At 37.9% G+C, this 22,242-nt stretch overlaps 2 protein-coding genes across 2 annotated transcripts in view; one reads left to right on the forward strand and one right to left on the reverse strand.

The window, feature by feature from the left end:
- LOC145992263 (L-serine dehydratase/L-threonine deaminase-like) overlaps positions 1-14,883 on the forward strand; it is a 27,917-nt gene extending 13,034 nt beyond the window's left edge. The window contains exons 3-8 of the mRNA XM_083128635.1: positions 4,141-4,308; positions 4,715-4,815; positions 8,990-9,114; positions 10,516-10,618; positions 10,964-11,088; positions 13,904-14,883. Of these exons, the coding sequence (XP_082984761.1) occupies positions 4,141-4,308; positions 4,715-4,815; positions 8,990-9,114; positions 10,516-10,618; positions 10,964-11,088; positions 13,904-14,103 (822 nt within the window). The 3' untranslated portion in view covers positions 14,104-14,883. The remainder of the gene's footprint in view (positions 1-4,140; positions 4,309-4,714; positions 4,816-8,989; positions 9,115-10,515; positions 10,619-10,963; positions 11,089-13,903) is intronic.
- The window catches only part of unc-119 (unc-119 lipid binding chaperone), a 58,688-nt gene continuing 51,329 nt past the window's right edge, over positions 14,884-22,242 (reverse strand). The window contains exons 4-7 of the mRNA XM_083128636.1: positions 21,721-21,835; positions 21,258-21,430; positions 20,277-20,438; positions 14,884-19,686 (exon numbers count right to left, since the gene is read on the reverse strand). Coding sequence (XP_082984762.1) covers positions 20,302-20,438; positions 21,258-21,430; positions 21,721-21,835 — 425 coding nt within the window. The 3' untranslated portion in view covers positions 14,884-19,686; positions 20,277-20,301. The remainder of the gene's footprint in view (positions 19,687-20,276; positions 20,439-21,257; positions 21,431-21,720; positions 21,836-22,242) is intronic.

A 22,242-nucleotide genomic window follows, 5' to 3' on the forward strand; every position in this document is an offset into this window, starting at 1 on the left:
TACATTTCGATAGTTTTACCTCACATGTAGTACTTTGTGCAGATAGGAAATACGTGTACACACACACACACACAATTGATGATTCGCAAAGGAACTTCGTTAAATTCCCATGCTTGTTCCGCTCACAAATCACATCCTCCAAATTACAATAGCCTACTATTGTTGTTGCTTACATATATGTGTGTGTGTGTGTGTGGTTCCTAGAACTTCACTACTTCCAATCATAAACTTGATGTGACTCTTGCAAAATATTTGTTTTTGGAGTGGAAAGATCATGAAAAGGTCTACTGTTTCTTTGCAAATCTTCAATTAATGTAAAATTTAGTATAAAAACATAATTTTGGCTGACTTGCTAACTTGAGATTTAAAGAAATTATTAATTTGAATTCTTCATTAACAATAACAAAAGTGACATAAAATGTAGAAGGACAAGATTCTTGGCTTGGTTGAGAATTACATTAGAGATGTACAGGTTAGGAAAGGGGAGGGAGAATTCCCTGTCTTCTTCCTCTTCAGCGCGAACCCTGCCTCCTACATTCTACATGTCCATTCAAAATGTCTTCTTAGTTTCGGATATATTTTGCCTCCCCTATAGCGTAATGGTAAAGATGAACCTCATAATGTCAAAAGGTCCCGAGTTTGGTACCTGGGGCTCCAGCTACGGGACGCGCGTAGGTTTGAGTCTCCTGGGAGAAGCGTAACAACTTTTCTCCTGATATTTCGGCCAGTCAAACTCGCGGGCCGCATGTAGGCCCCAGCATACGTTAATGCGGCCCGCCTTGGCCCCACTTAACACTTCATGCTTGAAATTATCTATACTTGTAGTTATCCCGTTTTCTCTTTTCTCGTGATACAAGACCAGACTCATCCAAACTTCAACACATTGACCAATTTTCCCTACACAGGTATACATTCCATTATAGAGTAGGTGTTGTGTCAACTAAGCAAGGTGATTGACAGGTTACTTCTGAAGTACGAAAATATCTTGCCAGCTGGGGGAGGGCAGCGTGCATACTTTCTGTCGCCTATGAGTCTGTTTCTTGATTTTCAAGGATTTACCTGGAAGAAAAGCCAGTTTCTGTAAAAGTTTCAGAGAACCATATCGCTGCCCAAACTTCGTTGGAGTAAGAAAAGGACTATAGAAGAGGAATGTAGATTTTTCAAGTGAAATGCTTACTTTTGTTGTGAAGTGAATACTGAAAAGCGTAGAACTTTTGTACCCTGATAAAATAAATCCATTCAGAAGTATTTCTTTATCACAAAATAAATTTGCCATAATCTGTGGCGGAGTGGTTATCACAACCCATTGCGACACCAGAGGTTGCGGGTTCGAATCCTGGCCTGAGCATGGGTTTTCTTTGTATGTGTCCCTTCATCAATTTCATCATATCATTACTCATCCTCATCGTCGCCATTAGGCAAACGTGGCAGAAAAGCAACGCTAATAAAAACATCAGAAATACAGTTGAGGAGAGGATTTATGACTTAGTCAATGAACAATTGAAAGCGAAATTTGTTCGTGTTGTTGCCTTTTCCCTCACAATATGCGAAATTACGCACGTCTGTGAGCTAGCTCCGTTAGCTCCCTTCATTCGTGGATGCGATTCTTATCTCGATATGACAGTAAAACTACTTGAATGATTCCTCCCCGTGACACAAGGGCTGATATTTTGAAGGAAGTGGAGGTCATTTTGCAAAGGTACAGTCTTCCGTTATATTAAAACTTTTTAATAAAGTTATAATTTGTCCTTCCCAACTTCTCAGGAATACTAGGAATGACAGGAATATTTGTCCACAGTAAAAATACTACGTGATGAAGTTGGAAACAGGTTTCAAGACTTCAGAGGGTGCGAAGGGCAATAATCTTGTTCTGCTCTGCTCCCTTTTCTTTTGATGATGCGTGTGCAAGTCCTGACTTCGAATGGAACTTATTTAATTGCAGTGCAACTCGTATAGGTGGGCTATCCTTGATTTTTCTTATATCTCCCATAGCAGGATCCTCGAATAAGCTATTTTGCTGTAGAAATTTTATTAATTTTGGTTGCACTTGCCTTGGTGAAAAGTTGTTTTCCATAATGAAGATTAATGAAACAGCCGAATGATCAAGAATGACTGACAAAACATTTGTTGTCTGCATTAAGAGTTTCATGCTAACAAAAAACTTATTGCACACTTTTGAGAAGCTTGTTAAAAAAAACAGTGAAATCTGTGCGAAACGAAACTATAATTGCAAACAAACAGTTACAATTGTAACCAATTTATACTCGAAAGTAACATGTAAAATACTATAACCATGAAAAAATATGGGGGGAGGTCTATATAATTTACATATCGATGCTGCAATAATAATCACTGGAATCCCCCCCTCCCTTCGGCCCCCTTGGGTCGAACCACTTAGTTCTGGATTTTAAGGTGTTGGGGTTCTAGATGTGTGGCCCGGATAGTTTTGACATTATCGTTATGCGGCCCTACTCACGAATTGAGTTTGACATTGCTGGTCTATAGGACCTGTTGAGGAGATATATGTGTGTGTGTGTGTGTGTGTGTCATAGAACATCACTACTTCCAAACAAACTTGATGTGGCTCTTACAGAAACATCTGTTTTTGGAGTGGAACGATTACGAAAAGGTTTACACTGGCCTCCCCGATGGTGCAGTGGTAGTGTCGCCGCCTTGTAATCAAGGGGTTCAAGGTTCGATACCCGGTGGAGGCACGTAGTGGTTCGGATTCAACTTTAAACTGTAGGTCCAGTCCCTCTTAGCCTTACTGTGCATAAAGTGGACTTAAAACACTAAATCAATCAACCAACAAAAAGGTTTACTGTTTCTTTGCAAATCTTCAATTAATGTAAAATTTAGTATAAAAACATAATTTTTGCTGACTTTCTAACTTGACAAATTATTACTTCGAATTCTTCATAACACGTATAGTGCTGACCTTGAAGATCATACTATCATTAGTTGGACTGAAATTTCACTTGGGAAGCAATCAATTAACATTGGGAAAAATCACAATAGGAGAAAGCAACTAATGTGATGCAGGAACTGGTCATATGTTTCCACAGGGGATTCCCATCACCACTGAGAGTTTGTCCCCACCCTAGGCCGATTAGCCGGCCCCGTGGCGGAGTATTTATCTCATTTCGCTACCACGCCAGTGGTTCCGGGTTCAAATCCGGTCTGGGCATATGTGTCCTTCGTGAGCGTCTCTTCATCGATTACATCATATCATCATTAGCCAAGAGTGGCAGAAAGGCGAAGTAAAATAAACAAAATCAATCAATATTGGCTGATTAAAGCTGCTGTGAACTCCAACGATGAGAACTGTGCAAAGGGACTTAATTCAGATCATAACAAAGAAAACTACTTCATCAAAGTGTATGTTCAATATTATACTATTGTTTCCTGACATCTTTGTTACTACTGTACATTTTGTTACATTGTTTTGTCCGTCTTTCTCCTTTTCAGTTTTTCCATATGTTATTACGCATGTCCACGTTTCCCCTTTTTAAATTCCAGGTAGTTTCGCTCCTGCCCATCTCTAATAGGGACTCGATTCGTTAATAGTTGAAATAATAATTGTTACTAATTCTTGCCTTATTATTATCATTATTATTATATATCGATTTTGTATAAAAGAACACCCCCTTAAAAAAAATACTTTCTTTCAACTGATATTCTCTACCTCCTTCTTTACTCTCAATTGATAATTCCAATCTGAACAAGAAAATTCAACATAATTATAGTAGCCACTGTAATCAACCAAATTTATTCAGTCAAAACTTCAGTGATGAAGGTTCCGCCTCGGGAGACTGCCACTCTTCTCGTTCCATGCAAGAGTCAGCCAGCAAGCAGTGAAATGCGAATTGCTTTGCCAGTGGAGAAATTTTAGCCTCCGAAACCAGAATGAAAAGAAACAGGTGGGTGTCCTTTTCCTGGAAACCTCACTGCGGGAGTCACGCGGAGGGGAGGGGGTGGTGAAGGGAGGAAGGTTCTCTTCCTAGTCCTCTGATATGTCGCTAGGTGTCTCTGTATCGCATCGGGCCAGGAAACTACTTTCATGCCAACCTCCAGGCCACTCTTAAGCAACTTCGTCCCACTTGCCTTTCGTGGAATCTGACACACTCTCTCTCCCATTAGAAAGCCATGGAAGGATACACGAGGTTCGTTGGGTCCTCTGGAGGCAACGCAGGCCTCGCTATGGCATGGTCATCTCGGCTGCTGGGCATCCCAATGACTGTGTATGTTCCCAACACGACGTCGGTTTTCATGAGGCAGAAGATTCAGGCGGAAGGAGTTGAACTTATTGTAAGTATGTGCTTTAGGCAAAATTAGGCTTTGCAAGTTCTTCTGTTGCATCCTTGCTTTGGGGAAGACAATAATGAATAATAGGTAATCATTGAAGTGCAGAATATAATTAAACTATAAACAAACATAAAATTACAAAAAGCATGATGGTTAGGTCATTTTAAGATGAGCTGACCAACACTAAATTTGCAAAGTTAATGCACTTTGACACAATTGGTATAAAACATCAAATTAAGTAAAAGCTGCTGTGCGCTTTTAGTTGTTACATACTGGAGGTTTAATACTGTAAACTACTTGAGCCTCACCACACTTGAACTACTCATAGAAGTTCAACAATGTACTAAAAATTGTTGAGACTATTAGATGTGAATTCTGGAATGATTTATAATGAATAGTATTATTTTAGGTTCATGGAAAAAACTGGGATGAAGCAAATGAAGAGGCACTGCTTGAAGCTCAGAAACCTGGAGTTGCATTGATCCATCCATATGATGACCCAGATGCATGGTTAGTTTCCTTTCTGTCTTTCAAACAGAAAATTAATTTCAATAATATGCAAGTCGTGGTCAATAATACACAGTGGTCTAGTCGGTAGGGTGGCTCAGTCGGTAACGCGTCTGACTACCATGCTAAAGGTCCCGGGTTCGATCCCCAGCCGGTTCACATCCAGGAACTTTTCTAACGTTGGAAGCAGCCCCGGCGCCCACCCAGCATCGAATACCATGGGTACCTGGGGGAAACCCTGGGGGGTAAAGGCAGTCAGGGGAGTGGTGCTGATCACATCACCCCCCACTTACGACCGGATCAAGAAAGTGTGGGGCGTTACCCCCACACCCCCTATATGCCTTCATGGTGTGGTGCTAAGCACAGGGGAACATTTTACCTTTTTACCTAGTCGGTAGGGTGTCTGACTGTCATGCAGGAGACCCAGGTTTCATTCCCAGGGTGGGTGATTAAGGTCGGAATTTTTATGTCGCACCTCACCTCAACCTAATTCATATCCATACCCATGAAAGAATGGGTCTGCAGAATATATTTAGAAGTTATCTTTGTAAAAATTTCCTGAATGTGCAATCTGCTCCAATGTCTATATCAGTGGCATGCTGCGACATTTTACCCATATGACACACAATATGCTTGTCAAAGGTTTCCAAAACATTAGCAGAATGCCAAATAAATCCAAAATATCTCTATGAAAAGTTTCTTATAAGGACAGTTATTTTTGTGTGCCATAATCTTAGTCAATCTTTCGAGAATGCAGATTAAGGCTTGATTCACATCTACGCTCAAGCAAAACTCAGGTCACTCTCCCCTAATGTTCTGCTCACAGTCAGGGAGTATCCACACTAGGGGTGAAGCTTCGCCCCGGTCAAGGTACGATCAACGTGAGTCTGGTGTTGGTTTCTTCACAAAGTGCACCGATTTTTCTGTATAAAAAGCCTGCCGATTGTGCTAGCTGCAATGTTTAAGAGATTTTCAATGACGGACTTGGCTGTTGATTCACTGGCATTAATTATTTGGTCTAGGAATTAATTTGTGCGGTTGTTACGCACACATTGAAGCTGTAGTTCAAACACAAAATACATAAATACCTTAAGAAAAATATTGTCCATCGCGAGCCACCACTTTCGCCCATCTGTCAGGCAAGTTACGGATTCCGTGGCGAAAGAAGCCCTCATCCTTTGAAGCGATCCAGAGACCCATTTTTCGATATCTTCTGAAGAAGTGAACCGCTGTCCAATCAAATCGTTATTCATGCAATCAAACAAGTAGTAGTCCGAAGGAGCAACGTCTGGTGAATACGGTGGGTGGGATAAAACTCCCATCCGACATTTTCTAAATAGGTTTTGACCGGTTTTGCGACATGTCGGCGAGCGTTATCGTGTTGAAAAATAAGTTTATCATGTCTGTTCTCCCATTCTGGTCGTTTCCTGGCCAGAGCTTGCTTCAAATGCATTAATTGTCGTCGATAACGTTTTCCATTAATAGTTTCACCCGGTTGCAGCAGTTCATAGTACACCACACCTTTCATATCCCACCATATGCACAGCATAACCTTTGCACAGTGAATATCTCGTTTCGGTTGTGATGGACCTGGTTCACCTGGCTTCACCCAGGCCTTTTTTCGTTTCAGGTTCTCGTAATGGATCCACTTCTCATCGCCAGTAACAATGCGATGCAAAAACCCCTTTCTTTTCTGTCTTTGAAGCAGCAATTCGCAAATGGTTTTTCGTCTTTCAACGTCTCTGTCTTTCAATTCATGTGGAACCCAATGTGACATCTTTTGAATCATTCCCATGGCTTTGAGGCGTTTGGAAACTGTTGTTTAATCAACGCCTAATGCTTCAGCTAGTTCTTCCTGAGTTTGACACGAATCCTGATCAAGCAATGCTCTCAATTCTTAGTCTTCAAATTTTTTTGGCTGTCCAGGTCGCTCTTGGTCTTCCAGGCCGAAATCACCACTTCTAAACCGTGCAAACCCCTTCTGACACGTTCGTTCAGCTAGCGCATGGTCACCATACCCTTCCACCAAAATACGATGACTTTCGGTAGCACTTTTCTGCATGTTAAAGTAATGAAGCAGAACACCCCGCAAAAACACTTTATCTGGCACGAACTGCGCCATGTTCAGTTGACTACAAAATGCTGTTGTTGATGCGTCAATCAACTGCCCTATACTACGAACGATGCGCGCTGACAGGAGTTTTCAACGCATGGGTGGCTACACGGAACTGTGGGACGATACGCTTGTTACGCCATCTCTTGTCCAGGTGCACAAATTAATTCCTAGACCAAATAGAAGAAAATGATGATGAAGAAAAAGAATTGTGAAAGCGGGGATTCATTGACTTGGTTGATTTACTTCGCTTTTATGCCAGTTTTGACTAATCTTGAGGATGAGAATGAATGGTAATATGATTAAATTGATGAAGGAACAAAACAATGAACATCCATGCCCAGGCTGGGATTCGAACCTGGTGTCGTAGCATATTGTGCTAATCGGACAGGTGGTCAGCTATTTCAAATATAATGTTGTTTATTGATGTTATACTTTTGGTTAGAAATCGGCAAACGTTTATTTGCAACTACAATGTGCAAACTGTAAATGTCAACAATGGTAACACTACTTTGTCAGTCTAGGTTTGACATGAACAATTTCGAGCTCATTGTTTCATATCGACATTGTTGACCATTCTTTTATTAGAAAGTTTCCAATACAACACATGACAAATATACAGCAGGTTGTAAGCCTAGTTTCAAGAATGCACATCATGTGAAACGTGGCCTCCCTAGACTTAGAAAAAAAAATAGGGAGTAATTTTGTATCTTTTTCCGTAAATGTAGAATAAGTTTGTTGTTAATCTTGATTCGGGGCTGGATATCAAGAATGATTTTTCCCTTGGCAGAGGGTCGACCACCACCTCCTTTCTCTTTGCACACACAAAAATGACAATTTGGTTGTTAGAGAAAATATGATCGCCAATAGGTTAGTTTTTTGATTTAAGAATTTTAATTGATGCAACAGGTTGGAAAAAGGTCGTTACAACTAGTGTTTATGGATCATATTTGTGGTTAGTCCCCTATTTATTTATTTTTTTCATTTGCTAATTGTAATTTGGTTGTTTCGGTCAGTTTTTTCTTCTTAAAATTATTTTACTCTGGTTCATGAAATCGCATATTTTGACCGATGTTTTACAAACAGAATTGAGAAGAAAATATTGTGGGATTCTTTTGCTTAAATCAAATCAATCAATTTTATCATTACTCGCCTTTTTTGTGTTTCAATAGGTCTTTGCCTTCTGACGGCTCATCATCTATGCCCAAAACTGGGTTACATATCCTCTGCAATGGGGCTGAAGACTGCTACTGAACCTTATCAGACATTCACATCAACGACCGAGCTTCGCAAAGTCAAGCTCTGCCCCTCACGCTCCCGTCAATATTCTTTCCATCCGATCATGACTGGACCCTGAGTTGAGCGCAATTGAACTAACCTTGACTGGAGTACCATGTGTCAATGCTTCTCTTTAAAAAATATTCAAAGGATTATGGGGAGAGGGTGATCCGAGCATAGATGTGAATCAAGCTTAACCCTTCCATGCAGACGCTAATTCTCCCATTGTTTGTACTGATAAGGCTATAAGCATATGGAAAAAATAAAAAATAAAAAATGAAATTTGAACTTTGTCAGGCCTCCAAGTAGGCAACCCTGGGACATGAGGGTTCAAAATGCTACTTGTGTATTGTCTGTGTGTTTCATCTTTGTGGCAAAAACTGCACACTCTTTTTCTTCGAAAAACTGGTTTTCAAGCACCAGAACTGAGAGTCGACTTTTCATGCTCCGCGAAGGTGGGGAAAAAATATTATTGCCGTTTGTTGTTGTTGTTTGTGAATCAAGGTACTAAAACATGTTTAGAGCGAAAGTTTGGCTTCTTGCAAATGCTTCACAAACAAAGTTTTCATTTGCAGGGATACACAGGATGAAGAATATCACAGCATGGTCCGAAAAAAAAGAATATGCGAGATTTTTAAATGGCAACAAAAAGCTGAACTATTGCCCTAAAAGGTATTCTTGACACCAAGAACGAAATATATTGAACGAAGTATGAAATTAATAAATGAAAATACATGTAACTGATTTTTGGTGACTTGTGAAAAATGTAACCATCTGCTTTTCTAGGGAAGGCAACGCCACTGTCGTGACAGAGATTGCTAATCAGCTGAAAAGGAAGCCAGCCGCCATTGTCCTGTCCGTTGGAGGAGGAGGCTTAATCATGGGGGTTCTCAAAGGGTTGGAGGAATTTGGTGAGTTCAGTTCAGCCCCGTTTGTTTCTTTGTATTTTGGTTATTGCATTATTTACCTCTAGGATGAATTACGGATTGAAATAAAGAACCACCACCAAACTATGGCCTGCTTTACCTAGAATTTGAACCTAGGACCCTTCCACGTAGGCTGGTTTAATTCAGTCCAGCCATTCATTTTAAATATTCAGGATGCCCCACAACTATTTCCCTGATTTCAACAATTACACTTTAAAACAAACAGAGGTATAGTACATACACCACAGTGTGCACACAGAGGTGCACTAACACTGCAGTTTTCAATCATGCATTTATGAATACTTCAAAACCCCTCAATATGCACACCTCTGGTGACAGAAAATATCAAAATGGTACCACACATGGTGCAACATTTGTGTGATGCAACATATCCATATCCAACACAGGTGCGATACACACTATGTCTCTGATGTATCCCCGAAAAAATCTAACAGGATAATGTTAGGTGATCTTGGGAGGCCATGGGATAAGCCTGATGGCTATCTCGTACATTAAGACACACGACATATTCACGCTGTCCTGGATGCGATTCTTCATAAGAATTTGCTTTTCGTATCCAAATACAAGTACACATTGTGCCTGTTTTACAACACAACTCAAAGAGAACCCAGAAACACCATTTGGTGGAAGAAAAGTTTCAGTCGCTACACAACACACTGTACCTTTTCCTATGCAGGCACCATTTCACACATTCTGCAACAGCAATGATGGAACCGTGAAACTCTAGGAGAGGACCTGTACTGGAAAACACAGAACCAGAGGTCAGTGGCAACACTGAACTATACTAACCATCTGCAATCAGGGGACATCTTACAGATGCTCCTTCTAACAGCCTTCATGAACAGATACTTTTCTTCCTGTAAGGTTTTGCAGGGAAACGTGTTATAGAAGAGTAATGCCTTAAGGCTGAAAGAACAAATACAGAGAATAAATTTTCATCTATAGTGTTCTTTGCATAGGTTTCATATCCCGTTTCTTTCAATCACTGAAAGCTTGTATCATACAAGTTTTGTTTTACGTCCACTTTATGTACAGATAAACTAATCGGGACTGGAACTGGAACCACTGTGTGCCAGGACTCTTGATTACAAAGTGATGATGTTACCATTATGCCATCAGGGAGGGCTCCCAATCAGTCAAAGATGAAGACTGCTTCAATAAGTCAACACAGCAAAATATTTACTAGAGTTGAATTTGCCTTTTGGTTGGCTCTATCACTGTTTTAATCCCAGCAACTAGTTATTTCAAGTCCTGTGCGCATTAGGTAATTCCTGATTGCCCATGCGAATTCTAAAAATCACATTGAAATACTCAATGCACAGTGATTACTTGCAAAAATTTTTATGAGGTTTAATTTACCATCAGGTTGGTGTGATGTTCCTGTTGTAGCCATGGAGACCAAAGGTGCCGACTGCTTCAATCAATCAGTACAACAAAATAAGCTAGTTGTATTGCCAGCTATAACAAGGTATGTCATTTTCCTCTTTTCTGTGATCATGTTGTTATATTATTACGATGAAAATTGATTTTGCAGATGTAATGCGATTTAAATACCTTGTTTGGATATTCACTGAATTTCTACATTTCAATAGTATCTACAATTATACAATATGTCTACAATTTCTTATTTAATATGAGACTTCTGGGTTTGAATCTCTCATTGTGTGTGTGTGTGTATGTATGCGTAGGGGAAAAGGGAGTGATGGAAATTCTAAACTATCGACCCAGCTTTCTAAACATTCAGTTTAGTATTACAGCAGCCTTGCACTGGCTTTTAAGACAAACCAAGTACATGAAATTCAATTTCTTACAGTATTGCAACAACTCTTGGTGCCTTATCTGTTACACCAAAATTGATGGAGATTCTGCCAGACTTCAACGTGATTTCTGAGGTCATAACAGATGAGGAAGCACTTGACGGTTGCATACACTTTGCAGGTAAGTAATGTCGATTTGTAAAAATCTCTTTTAAAACACTGTAACGAACATTTATTGACATCAATGATCTGTGGGGGAAGAGACGAACATAGTGTCAGAACTACCTCTTGCCGTATGTTCACCACATGAAGACTAATAATAATAATATCCCGTGAGGGCCAGGGCTTACCTACCGACTACTGGTCTCACTCTCGCATGCCTCAGCAGATCATCCAACCAGTTGCGAGGCGACTTGTGGTCAGCACGATGAGCCCAGTCATTATTGTGGGTTTCCATGACTTATTTGTAGCTCCCCAATTTCCTCATGATGGTGTGTGGCCACTGGTCCCATACACTGGTTGAAATCTCAAAAAAGTTGTTACGCTTCTTCCCTGGAGACTCAAACCAGCATGTGTCCTGTAGTCAGAGCCCAAAGCTTGATGCCTTAAGACTGCATGGCCACAGTGCGGGACATCATATGAAGACCGATAAGGGCAAATAACGTAGCTCATTGTGTAAAGGTAATGGTTAAGAAACAGGACGTGGCCCTAAATTACACCTTGATACTGTCCCAAGGTTACTGTCAGAATATGTCAGCAAGAAAACAAACATCAGTCATTGTGGTGGCTATATATATCTGATATCAACTCCTGAGGAAGTGGACGACAATATCACCTGGGTTAGTGATTGAAGTGATGGCACCAGTATGACAAATGAACAGCTTTAAGTCCAGGAGTAATTGTCATGAAATATATGTCAATTATTAAATAATTAATATCATTCATTTATTTATTTATATATATTTATATTTATAAACAAACAAATTAATTTGCTACATTTACGTATAAACTAGCAAATTAATTCCTTTAACGACTCGTTCAAAATGTCAAGAAATTAGAAGATAGGTGAAATGATTTTAATAAGTGTTAGATATTATTTAATTATTGCTTTTTATTAAAAATGATAATTAAATTTTCATACTTTTATTGTGCTATTTTTATAATGGTGTAAATCTATTAATAGTCTCTTGAAAGGAAATATTTCTGTATCAGAGTTGTAGCTAGAGATTTCAGCACCCAGGACGAGAATGATTCTCACACTTGCTGCACCGAATTTGCACCCCTCCCCCTTACCTAGATGTAGCTGGCATACTTACACATTGTAGAATTTTATGTACTTACTCTTTTTCCGTTGAATCCTCTGAAAAGAAAACTTCGCATTAAAGAAATGTGGGTAATAAAACGAAAGCCGGATGTCTATCCCACACCATCTTCATTGAAGCAGTGTGTGTTATTGTTCACATCTGAAAAATAGATTGCAATTTAAAGATAACTAGGTGGAGGGACAAAAAATGAGAAACTTTAAGAAGACATTAGTTTTCTATTAAATTAACATGTAAGATCTCCCGACGAAAGGAGGTGAGAAATAACAGGTCGGTCTAATTTCTATGTTCTAAGGGCCTAGGGTGACAATGACAACCACCTTCGCAGCTACGGCTCCATTTCTTACTAGTCCTATTTGATATAATTTTAAAATCTTATCTATGACTGTAGAAGTACATTTTTACACTATGATGTTACCAGCCCTAAAAAGAGAGAGAGAGAACAAGAGATGTATACAACTTTCACACACAGGCAGACATCATTCTTTGTTATTCCTTCTTTGTATGTGTTTATGATGTTATTCTTATTGTTAGTAAATTACACAGTGCGGCAATTTGAAATCAAGACTGGTGCTGTAAAAAATAAACAAGTCTTCATAGAAAGTTACTTACCAGGGATCATTCAAAGTAGGTCTGAAATTTCAGTCTTCAGTAATGACTGTCCTCACTTTCTCAACCAATTTTGGTGTTCTCACTGTCCCTGCCACACCTGGATGCTTGTTGTGTTCAATTGGCTCCTGTTCTTCACTGAAATGCCAGACACATTCAAATACAGGCGTACAGGATAAACAATTGTCCCTATAGACTTGCTACAACATGTGAAACGTTTCCGCAGCAGTTTTACCCAAGAGCGCACACAACTTGATGTTTGCTGTTTGTTCCATGTTGAAATCACGATGCACTTTCATGACACGTGCCCACATTCAACAACGCCACAAGCGGCAATGTCACTCAAGGTCAACGAGCTCTGCGTCGATTGTTCATGAGATACCAGTTACTTGTTCGCACCACAGAACGCTTGCACAGTGGCGCCACCTACCGAGGTAAAAAATAAGTCTCTATTTCAATTTGCCGCACTGTGTATGTTTTAAGTCCAAAGTAATTGCTTATCTTTGTTGTTATAACAAATTCTTACCCTCGGAAAATTTAATGGGGGAAAATTTTTAATAGAACAAGATCATTGGTGGGAAGGTGGGAATTCGTACCCTGAATGTGACCACCAATGGTATGGAATTATCCTTATAATGAAGAACATGTCTGAATGGGAATTAACCACAAAAAAGAGGACATTTCCTCATTAAGACCGCAGTTCAAAAGAAGTCAAAACAGGGAGTAAATATGGTGAATTGTCCTGACCAAATTGGAACATTTAGTAGCCTCGCATAAATGGTTATAAAACCAAACTTACTAAATATAGTAGACTGCAGACTTCTGGAGTCTGCCTCTCTCCAGAGACAACCCATTCATTTATACAGGGAAAAAAATCAAAATTCTTGCAAAATCTTAAAAATTATCCATGTTATTTTTGTAGGTTTGCATCAAAATATTTCATGGCTTGAGGGGGGGGGGGCATGCTTCCCTTGGTACAGGCCTGACCTAATTAATCTATGTATGTGGAGTTCTACTGCACTGTACAAGTTTTCCACTCATTAGCAACGCTTACTTCCATTCCAGATGACCATCGGATGCTGGTGGAATTAGCTTGTGGTGCATCTCTTGCTGCCGTGTACTCAGGCATCCTTCTGCAGTTGGAGAAAGAAGGGAAGCTGAGCTTAGATGGACCAGTTGTTGTCATCGTGTGTGGCGGGAGTGCAGTGACACTCAACATACTTGAGCAGTGGAAACAAACACTGGCAATCAAGCCCAGCAGTTGATGTTTCCTTAGTTTTAACTCTGATTTAACATACAATGTCTGCAGTAGTTTAAATTTCTCACTTAAGAAAATTATGGTAAAATATCTTTTCAATCTGTGTTTATAAGGCTTACATTTTTTCCCAATGTGATGACAAATAAGATTACAATTGAACTGCATGGGTAGTGTGCGAACAATGTGGAAACTGGACAAAAAACTAAATTGTTGGCAGTTTGTGTTCAGTCTCAATATTGTCCACTTGGTCCTCCAGGGTATTCAATTAGCATTAATTTAAGAGGTCTACAGGAGCTTTCAGATCAAAGTGGGAAGTGACAAGTGTCATGGGGCTTGGACTCTGAAGCACACACTGGAACAGAGCTTCTCCTCTCCAGTCACTGGAAAAGCATTCACTGCATGTGTACGACCATCAGACTGATGCAACACAATAAATGCTATAGACAAATGGTTCATTTCCACTTGACAGGTGTTGCTTTTCCCTGCTGCTTTTCACTTGATCTGAAACCTCCTCTAGATGTTCATATTATGTTCTTAATGCAGTAGATTCATGGATTTCAATTTGACTTTGCACTCACATTGTACTTACTACTAACTGCACAAAATTGTAGATATCTTTGTGTGATTTAATTTAAGTGCTTTAATTTTAATCTTATATTAATAAATTAACAAGCACCATGCTGCTATTACAATACCATTAACATGAATTACAAATATTAAATTCACTTGAATAATAAATATAAATATCAATTATGTAATATTTTGATTGTTGAAAATAAAATCCAAATAAAAGATATAAGCTTTAATTCATATATTCCCATATATATATATATCATAATATATCATCTTGTGAAGGTAACACACACCACACGCAAGTGAACACAACCTACAATACTCTGAGAACATCCACGGGAGTCCGGTATATCTTCTGACAGCGTGAACACATTCACATACACCAGCAATCAAGAAAGTAGACACATTTCTGAAGGTAGGAGTACATTATTTTGGGAATAATGAGAGAATTTTATTATTTTTTTCAAAATTTAGAAGTGATGCCATTATTATCTGCTTTGGTTAAGGCACAAGTTATTACAGCGGCAGCTGAGAAGCCCCGACTGAATCGAAACAAAGGTCAAATGGAGAACGAAAACCTTGGGAACTCATGTACATTTGGTGGTATTTGGGAGTTACAATAAACTTTGACCACTACAAGATAAGAGAAATATATACATACATGAACTACAAGTAACTACTTGCTACGAATAAATGCTTAAGGGTAACACAATTGGTAAAAATTATGAATTCAATGAGAATTCATTACTCAGATATCACATTATTCAATTTCAGGTAATTGTCGAGAATTCTTTATAGAACTATGATTTTTGAAAATTGTTAAACTACAGTCTTATCCATAGAAATTACACAAATTACAGCTTCTACATTCCTACATTTGATTACATTCAAAATACACAAGTACCATGTTGAGAAGAAATATGACAGTCAGTTTTTCCATCACGATGCTTCTAACTTTTGCTGATAACCACAAGTCATTCAAATATTGCATAATGTACATAAAAGTAGTTTTAATTATGATTTTCCTCTTTACTTCCCGGCCACAAGTTGTTCCGGAACTAAAACTAAATTCATTGTGTGAACATGTAAAGGAGAACTGTTTGTTCAGTGCAATGAAGTAATAGTGCCACCTGCTTTTCATTTCATTCGCTTAGCTACACATTTTCGTACGTGAAGTTTCCAAAATAAATTATGCAGAAGCTTCCATTGAAAAGTATAAAATGCTAATTGGAAAACATAACTTAGATAAGCAAATAAATAAACATTTACGTGAACCACACAAAGTTTAAATTCTGATGTCCTGTTGTTCTTATTCTATTAGATTGTATTTATGTACTTCAAGACTGCATGTGTTTTCAAATAAGGTTGAATTAATGCTGTATTTACCTGGACATTATAGAAAACATAAAATTCTAAATAGTTATAAACATTTACAATTTTATACTGAAGAGGGTTAAGTCCAAACATGGACAATTTGATCACAGGTGTATCTACAGATGTACCTTACATTCAAAATACAAATGCAGTCTGTTGGTAAGAATTTGTATTTGTATTTTGAGAAATCAGTTGTGATAAGCAATAACTACATTTTCTTGTGTCAAGAAGATTTTGAGGGGAGGGGGGGGAGTGCTCAAGCTCATTAGGAATCCTTTAAATTTAACATTAGTTGTAAATCTTTGCAATTGTAACTCTATTTCCAACAGATCTTAAGAGGAAGAATTGAGATCAGCTTGAATATCCGAGCGCTATAGTAAAAATACGTAAGTGAAGTAACACTGCTATCAAAATTATCGAATGACTCGAATCATCATAATAAATAACATAATCTATTTTCCTAAGTACAACTACTACACTAAGAGCTTCCTTTGAATATCCATCTGGTTGTTCCAAGTAGGTATCGCACAGAATTAAGAACGAGAAGTCGAAGCTCTCTGAAATTGTACGTGAATTTGAGACAACCAATCGCCTGCTTCTGACCGGTACCACTTTGCAAAAAAAAAAACCTTCATGAGTTGTTGTCCTTGAAATTAAAGGATTCCTAATGAGCTTGAGCACTCCCCCCCTCCCCCCAAAATAGCTATACTAAAATACATCGGCACATACTTAAAATCAGTGATCAGAATGCTACATTTTGAAAGTAGCTTCACTACAGCTACAACTACTTTTCGAAAAAGTAGCTCGCTATGCTACTCCTGTGTGCTACTAAGCTACTTCCAAAATGTAGCATTCTGATCACTGATTTTAAGTATGTGCCGATGTCTTTTAGTATAGCTATTTTAATCTTCATGACACAAGTTATAAAATGTAAGGTGTTATACCATTGTACCATTTATGCTTATGCCAAATCACCATCGATGCAGCCATGGTATTCCCACTGGTTACAAACATACAGGTACATTTATTGAAAATAAAAGTGTTGCCAAGTGAAAATTGGACCATGGATATTGCTTTGCTGATGCGAATGAATCCACTAACGGTAAATTTCAATTGCAGCTTAAGTTGAAAATGTTATTTGGAGGAAATGAGAGAGGAAATTGGATCATTCCCAGGTTACAGATACTGCTCGACAAAGAGTGGACGTGGCAGGAAGTTCTGCCTCATCCACAGCAACTACCAATAACTAACTGCCTAAGAACAAAAATTTCAATTTTTTTTTATAACAAAATCTCTTTTAACTTTTGTATATTGGAATAATGGCAATCACGTGGTTGATTATGATGGAAAAATACTTTAATGAAATTTTTCTGCAGATTAAAAATAGCAAATTTTATACAAAAGATATGTAAATCTATTTGGCATCAATTTCACAAAACAAATTCACTTGCAAAACTGGAGCTGCTTAATTCATAAAGCAAACAAAAAATAATGCAAAATTTAGAGACAAGACTGTGATTATGTTGAAGAACATTCTGAAATCACATGATGTATAACAGTGTGTGCTTGGTTCAAAATTCATAATTCATTTTCTCTGGAGTGGTTTTCCTTCAAGAGTGGTGACGAGGGAAAAGTCTACCAGTTCTGATTATCTTACAACCATATTCCATAACTGAACAAATCTTTGTTACTCACTTGTTCACATTCATATCATGTGATGTCTTCACAGAATTACCCTGATCTTTGGATCCACTGGATAAATAAATTGGTGCATTTATTGAGATCAAAATAAATAACGAGTTGACAAAGTCAAGATATACGAATGTTGTAGACCTCAACTCATTGAATGAGGTATCTCAGCATTAACTGTGGCATTTTGTAATTGCACAACATTTATTATTGTAATACAAATAAGACCTGCTACACCCACGTTCATTACCTCTTTGCTTCGCTTCATTCCTTCTACAATAGAAATACATAACATATTCAAAAAGTTCTCACTGGCAGAAACTGCAAAATAATGCAACTATAAAACTACATCACAGTGGGTGCCCACAAGAAAATTCTCCTCAATATTATTTTCTGCACACACACCGTATTTGTAACTTTTTACCCACTATTCTACCACCACAAGCAATGGAATCTTTCGAGCGATAATTACAAACTTTATAGATAGTTAAGATATCACATTTCTATGTGGAAAAATCAGTTCAGGTAACTTGCAATTTAAACCACTGTTGGAAAGTGACAACAAGCTATCACTGGCAATTGTCATAATAGGTGAATCATCTCTTACGCAGTAGTAGCCAATCTACCTTAAATCTTCAACAAAACGAATGCAGAGAATTTGTTTACCCTTCATCTTGGCCCTATTCTAAAGCAATTTTTGAAGAGAAGATGCAATATTCCTCATACCTGTAATTGTCCACCTCACCATAACTGCCTACATTTACAAATGCTTCCTTTGAATTGCATGACACATGCTGATTCGAATTGTTCAATGGTAGAACATTTCTTGATAAAAGTTCATCTTCTAGTCTCCTTTTATTGTATGTTAGGAATATGTTCAGGAATTCCATTAGAAAGTGAATAATCTTCCTTCAGTTGAGTTCTGATGCTTTGTTCAACTGTTCCAACAGAGTAGGTAAGGTAATACCGCCTCTCCCCACCAGGCATTATCACAATTTGAACCAGTAGATTCTGCAAGGTTCAGGAATTTTTCAAAACAGCCAATCGGAGTTCATCACATACTAGACTGAAGGCATAATTGAGATATTTACACATATTTGTTAAGTCCTTGACATGCTATAAAATTTTAACAAACTTTTTACATTGAACAAAATTTTACATAAGGTGGCTCTCGTGTTTGTCGAGCGTGATTATGCAGGATTGGTACTTTAATTGATTATCATGCATTTAAGACCAATTCTATCACATAAACTCCTTTGGAAAAGTGGCATACTGCATCTGGTATTTCTCATACCCTACTATGGTTCTGCAAGTTGTCCTGTCTTGTATAAGGCAAGAGACCTAACACACAAGCCAGACTAACTGCAAAACACTGCAAATTCACTTATATTTTTTTCGTAGCAGTTTAAAGTACAAATTGCCTTCACAAAATTGATTTTTCCTCATACAACTCCGAATGTACAAAACAGTATTCTTCAGGAGTATCCGACCAAAATGAGAAACACTGATCTACATGAAATACATAAAACTACATGGAATGTTATGTACAACCATTAAAAAAGATCCAGAATCTATAACTTTTTTCCACGAAGGTTAACAGTGAACATTACAATTACTAAAAATAGTTCACCATCATTTTGGTATTCTATTCACAAATACATTTTCTTTTGCTTTAATTTAATGTAATTCATTTCAACAAGAAGAACTCAGAATTCACAGAATGAGCAATCATCGTGCCTTCGCTCCTCGTCGATCAGGCAGGCACACTCACTTTGGAAAAATCATCACGTCACTTCGACATTCAAAATTTCCTTCGCACTTAAAAAGTTTACTACTATACTGTCAATGAGATCATCACGAACTAATGTAAGTCTCCCAAAATATCTGCGCTAGGGAGCTTCAATGCTTCACTGTTTGTTATTGAAAAATAAGATATCTTCAATATGAATAGTACCTGCAAAGAAATTGCACAACTAAGTGGACATAATTATCGAGCAAAGTTACATTGTGTCTTTTGGTAAAATACAGGGAATAAACTCGAACCTAACTTTCCAAATTAGAATTTTCCTTGGATTCTGAAACTATTCTCATTCATAGATTAACCTTGCAGTATGGTTACATTATTTTTTTCAGTGGCCTTATTGATGTTGCTTCAAACCTGGGTCCCTGGGATACTGAGCCATTGCTATACCAACTGAGCATTGAATGTTAATAAATAACCTTTTTCACGGAATTCCAAAAGTTTGTCGAGGTTGGTTTTAAGTCCACTTAATGCACAGATAAGGTAATCAAGACTGAACATACAGATCCAAGTGGAATCTAAACCCCTACGTGGCTCCACAGGGGAACGAACCACCCAATTCCTTGATCAGTGAGATCAGCCACTAATATTCAGAAATGAAACTTTCTTCACTTCTCCCTGGCACTCCCATCATGGCTCAATTACAATACATTGCTATTGGAGAGAATGCACTTTTGTTATTACTTATATCAACCACATACCCAAATACACTATGAAACAAATGTGTGACTATAAGTACTCACGTTGACCCTGTTCATGGGAGGTGATTTATTTTGCTATATGCGGAACCTTTTGCAATCCTCCATCAAATGCATAGTCAGCTTTATTATGCATTATTAAGTGGTCATCCACGAAATAGAAACTATCAGAACGTGTTTCAAAGGGATGGTTAATCATCTCTTTTACTGAAAAAACAACAAAAAAATTAGAAAATTATGAAAAGTTTAATTTATAATATAAATTTAGTAGTACATTAAAATGACATCATCAAACAATTTTAATTTACTAAGAGTCAATTCTTCTTCTCCCTATATTCTGTGCTCAGGCTGGTTTTTGCAAGTAGACCCAAATAGAACTTACAAAGTCCATACCATCAACTTCTATCTATTGCAGGAAGCTGGAAACTTTTTGATGTTGAGCTGAAACAGTTTCACTCAAATTGACTTGGAGCATGGTTTTATTTTTAAAAAATGCAAGTGTGACAAATCTGTTTGTGTATTATATAATTCTTAAGCAATTTTTCAGTAGCTTTGTTGTAGTTGTTGAATTGTTGTTTTAAGTCCACTTTATGCACAGAAAGACTAATCGGGACTGGACCTACAGTTTAACGTGGGATCCGAACCACTGTGCCATGTGCCTCCACCGGGTATCAAACCCGGGACCCCTTGATTACAAGGCAACAACGCTACCACTGCGCTATCGGGGAGGCCCTATTTTTCAGTAGCAATTAACAAGAAATGCAAACAAAGAGACAATCTTATGACTACATAATTTTAAATTCCATTTCAACCAGCCTATATCACCAGAGTGATAACCACACGTAACGCAGACTAAGAAACTCTAAGAAATGGAATAATGAATTAAAGGTTACAAGTTGGAATGGATATATTAACACTATTCAGTGCAAATGCGCACCAACAAATATATTTGTAGGAAAAAGTATTAATCTAAATATGAGAGTTTCGCATAATTAACACAAAACACACACACAGAGAGATACTTACTTAAATCTGAACTTAGTACCGGGAACTCGTAGATGTGCTCACAGGTATTTTTGCTGTTTGGTATACAAAACCCAAACTCAAAGTCAAAGCTCTTCAAGAGTTTGTCCCTGAAGAAATGCCTTTCAATCATTCTGAATTTGTTCACTGGTTTATTCCCTACTGTGAATTCAACACTGAAATGAGACACAGATAAATAACACATACAGTATTTCAATACTTCAAAAATCTTGCAAGCTATATTTGCTATGCGGACAGCTTCACTGGTGTTGCCTTCCAAAAATGTACCATGCTACAGTATGATGTGAAAATCTAATAATCTGAACATTACAACTTGCCTCTTTATGTATTGTGGCAATCACTAATGCATGAACAAAGTAAAAAGGACACCTATTTCCAGCCATTTCATCTGGTGCACACCCATATGCCCAGAAGCAAAAAAAAAAAAAAACTAATGAATACTCACGTGGCTCCGACTGTCTTTAGTTTCAGGAACTGAGGTGTAAATTGGTATCGTACAAAACGACCTGCATTTGGGTCCGCATCTTCTTGGTCCGATTCTGTTTCCTCATCATCTGGATCTGAAAGAATACAGTACAAAGATGAATTTTTACAGTTGTTTGAAATAAGAATGTCTTGTTCCCATTTTCAGGTTTTATCTATATCTGAGTAAATACCAATTTCTTTGGAACTTCTAGTTATCAAATTTGTCCTTCAGGTTCTGCATATAAATGAAAGATACTTTGATTGAATGTAGAACAGCTTCACAACTCATTGTCATATATAAGTGTGATTTTTTCTAAATATTGGCTAAATATTGGCTGGCTTAAATTAGACAAATACAGATACCCCAGTTCATAGCATTCATTTCATTGTACACCATAAATATAAGTAACAGGCACATTGCAGATGAGGCCTCACATCAATCTCACCCATACCACAAGTGATCGGCATTAAGCTTTAGCCACCTTTATCATATGTATGAGTG

Source organism: Lepisma saccharinum, chromosome 9 (genome assembly GCF_977018435.1).
Source record: "Lepisma saccharinum chromosome 9, izLepSacc3.1, whole genome shotgun sequence".
NCBI lineage: Eukaryota > Metazoa > Arthropoda > Insecta > Zygentoma > Lepismatidae > Lepisma > Lepisma saccharinum.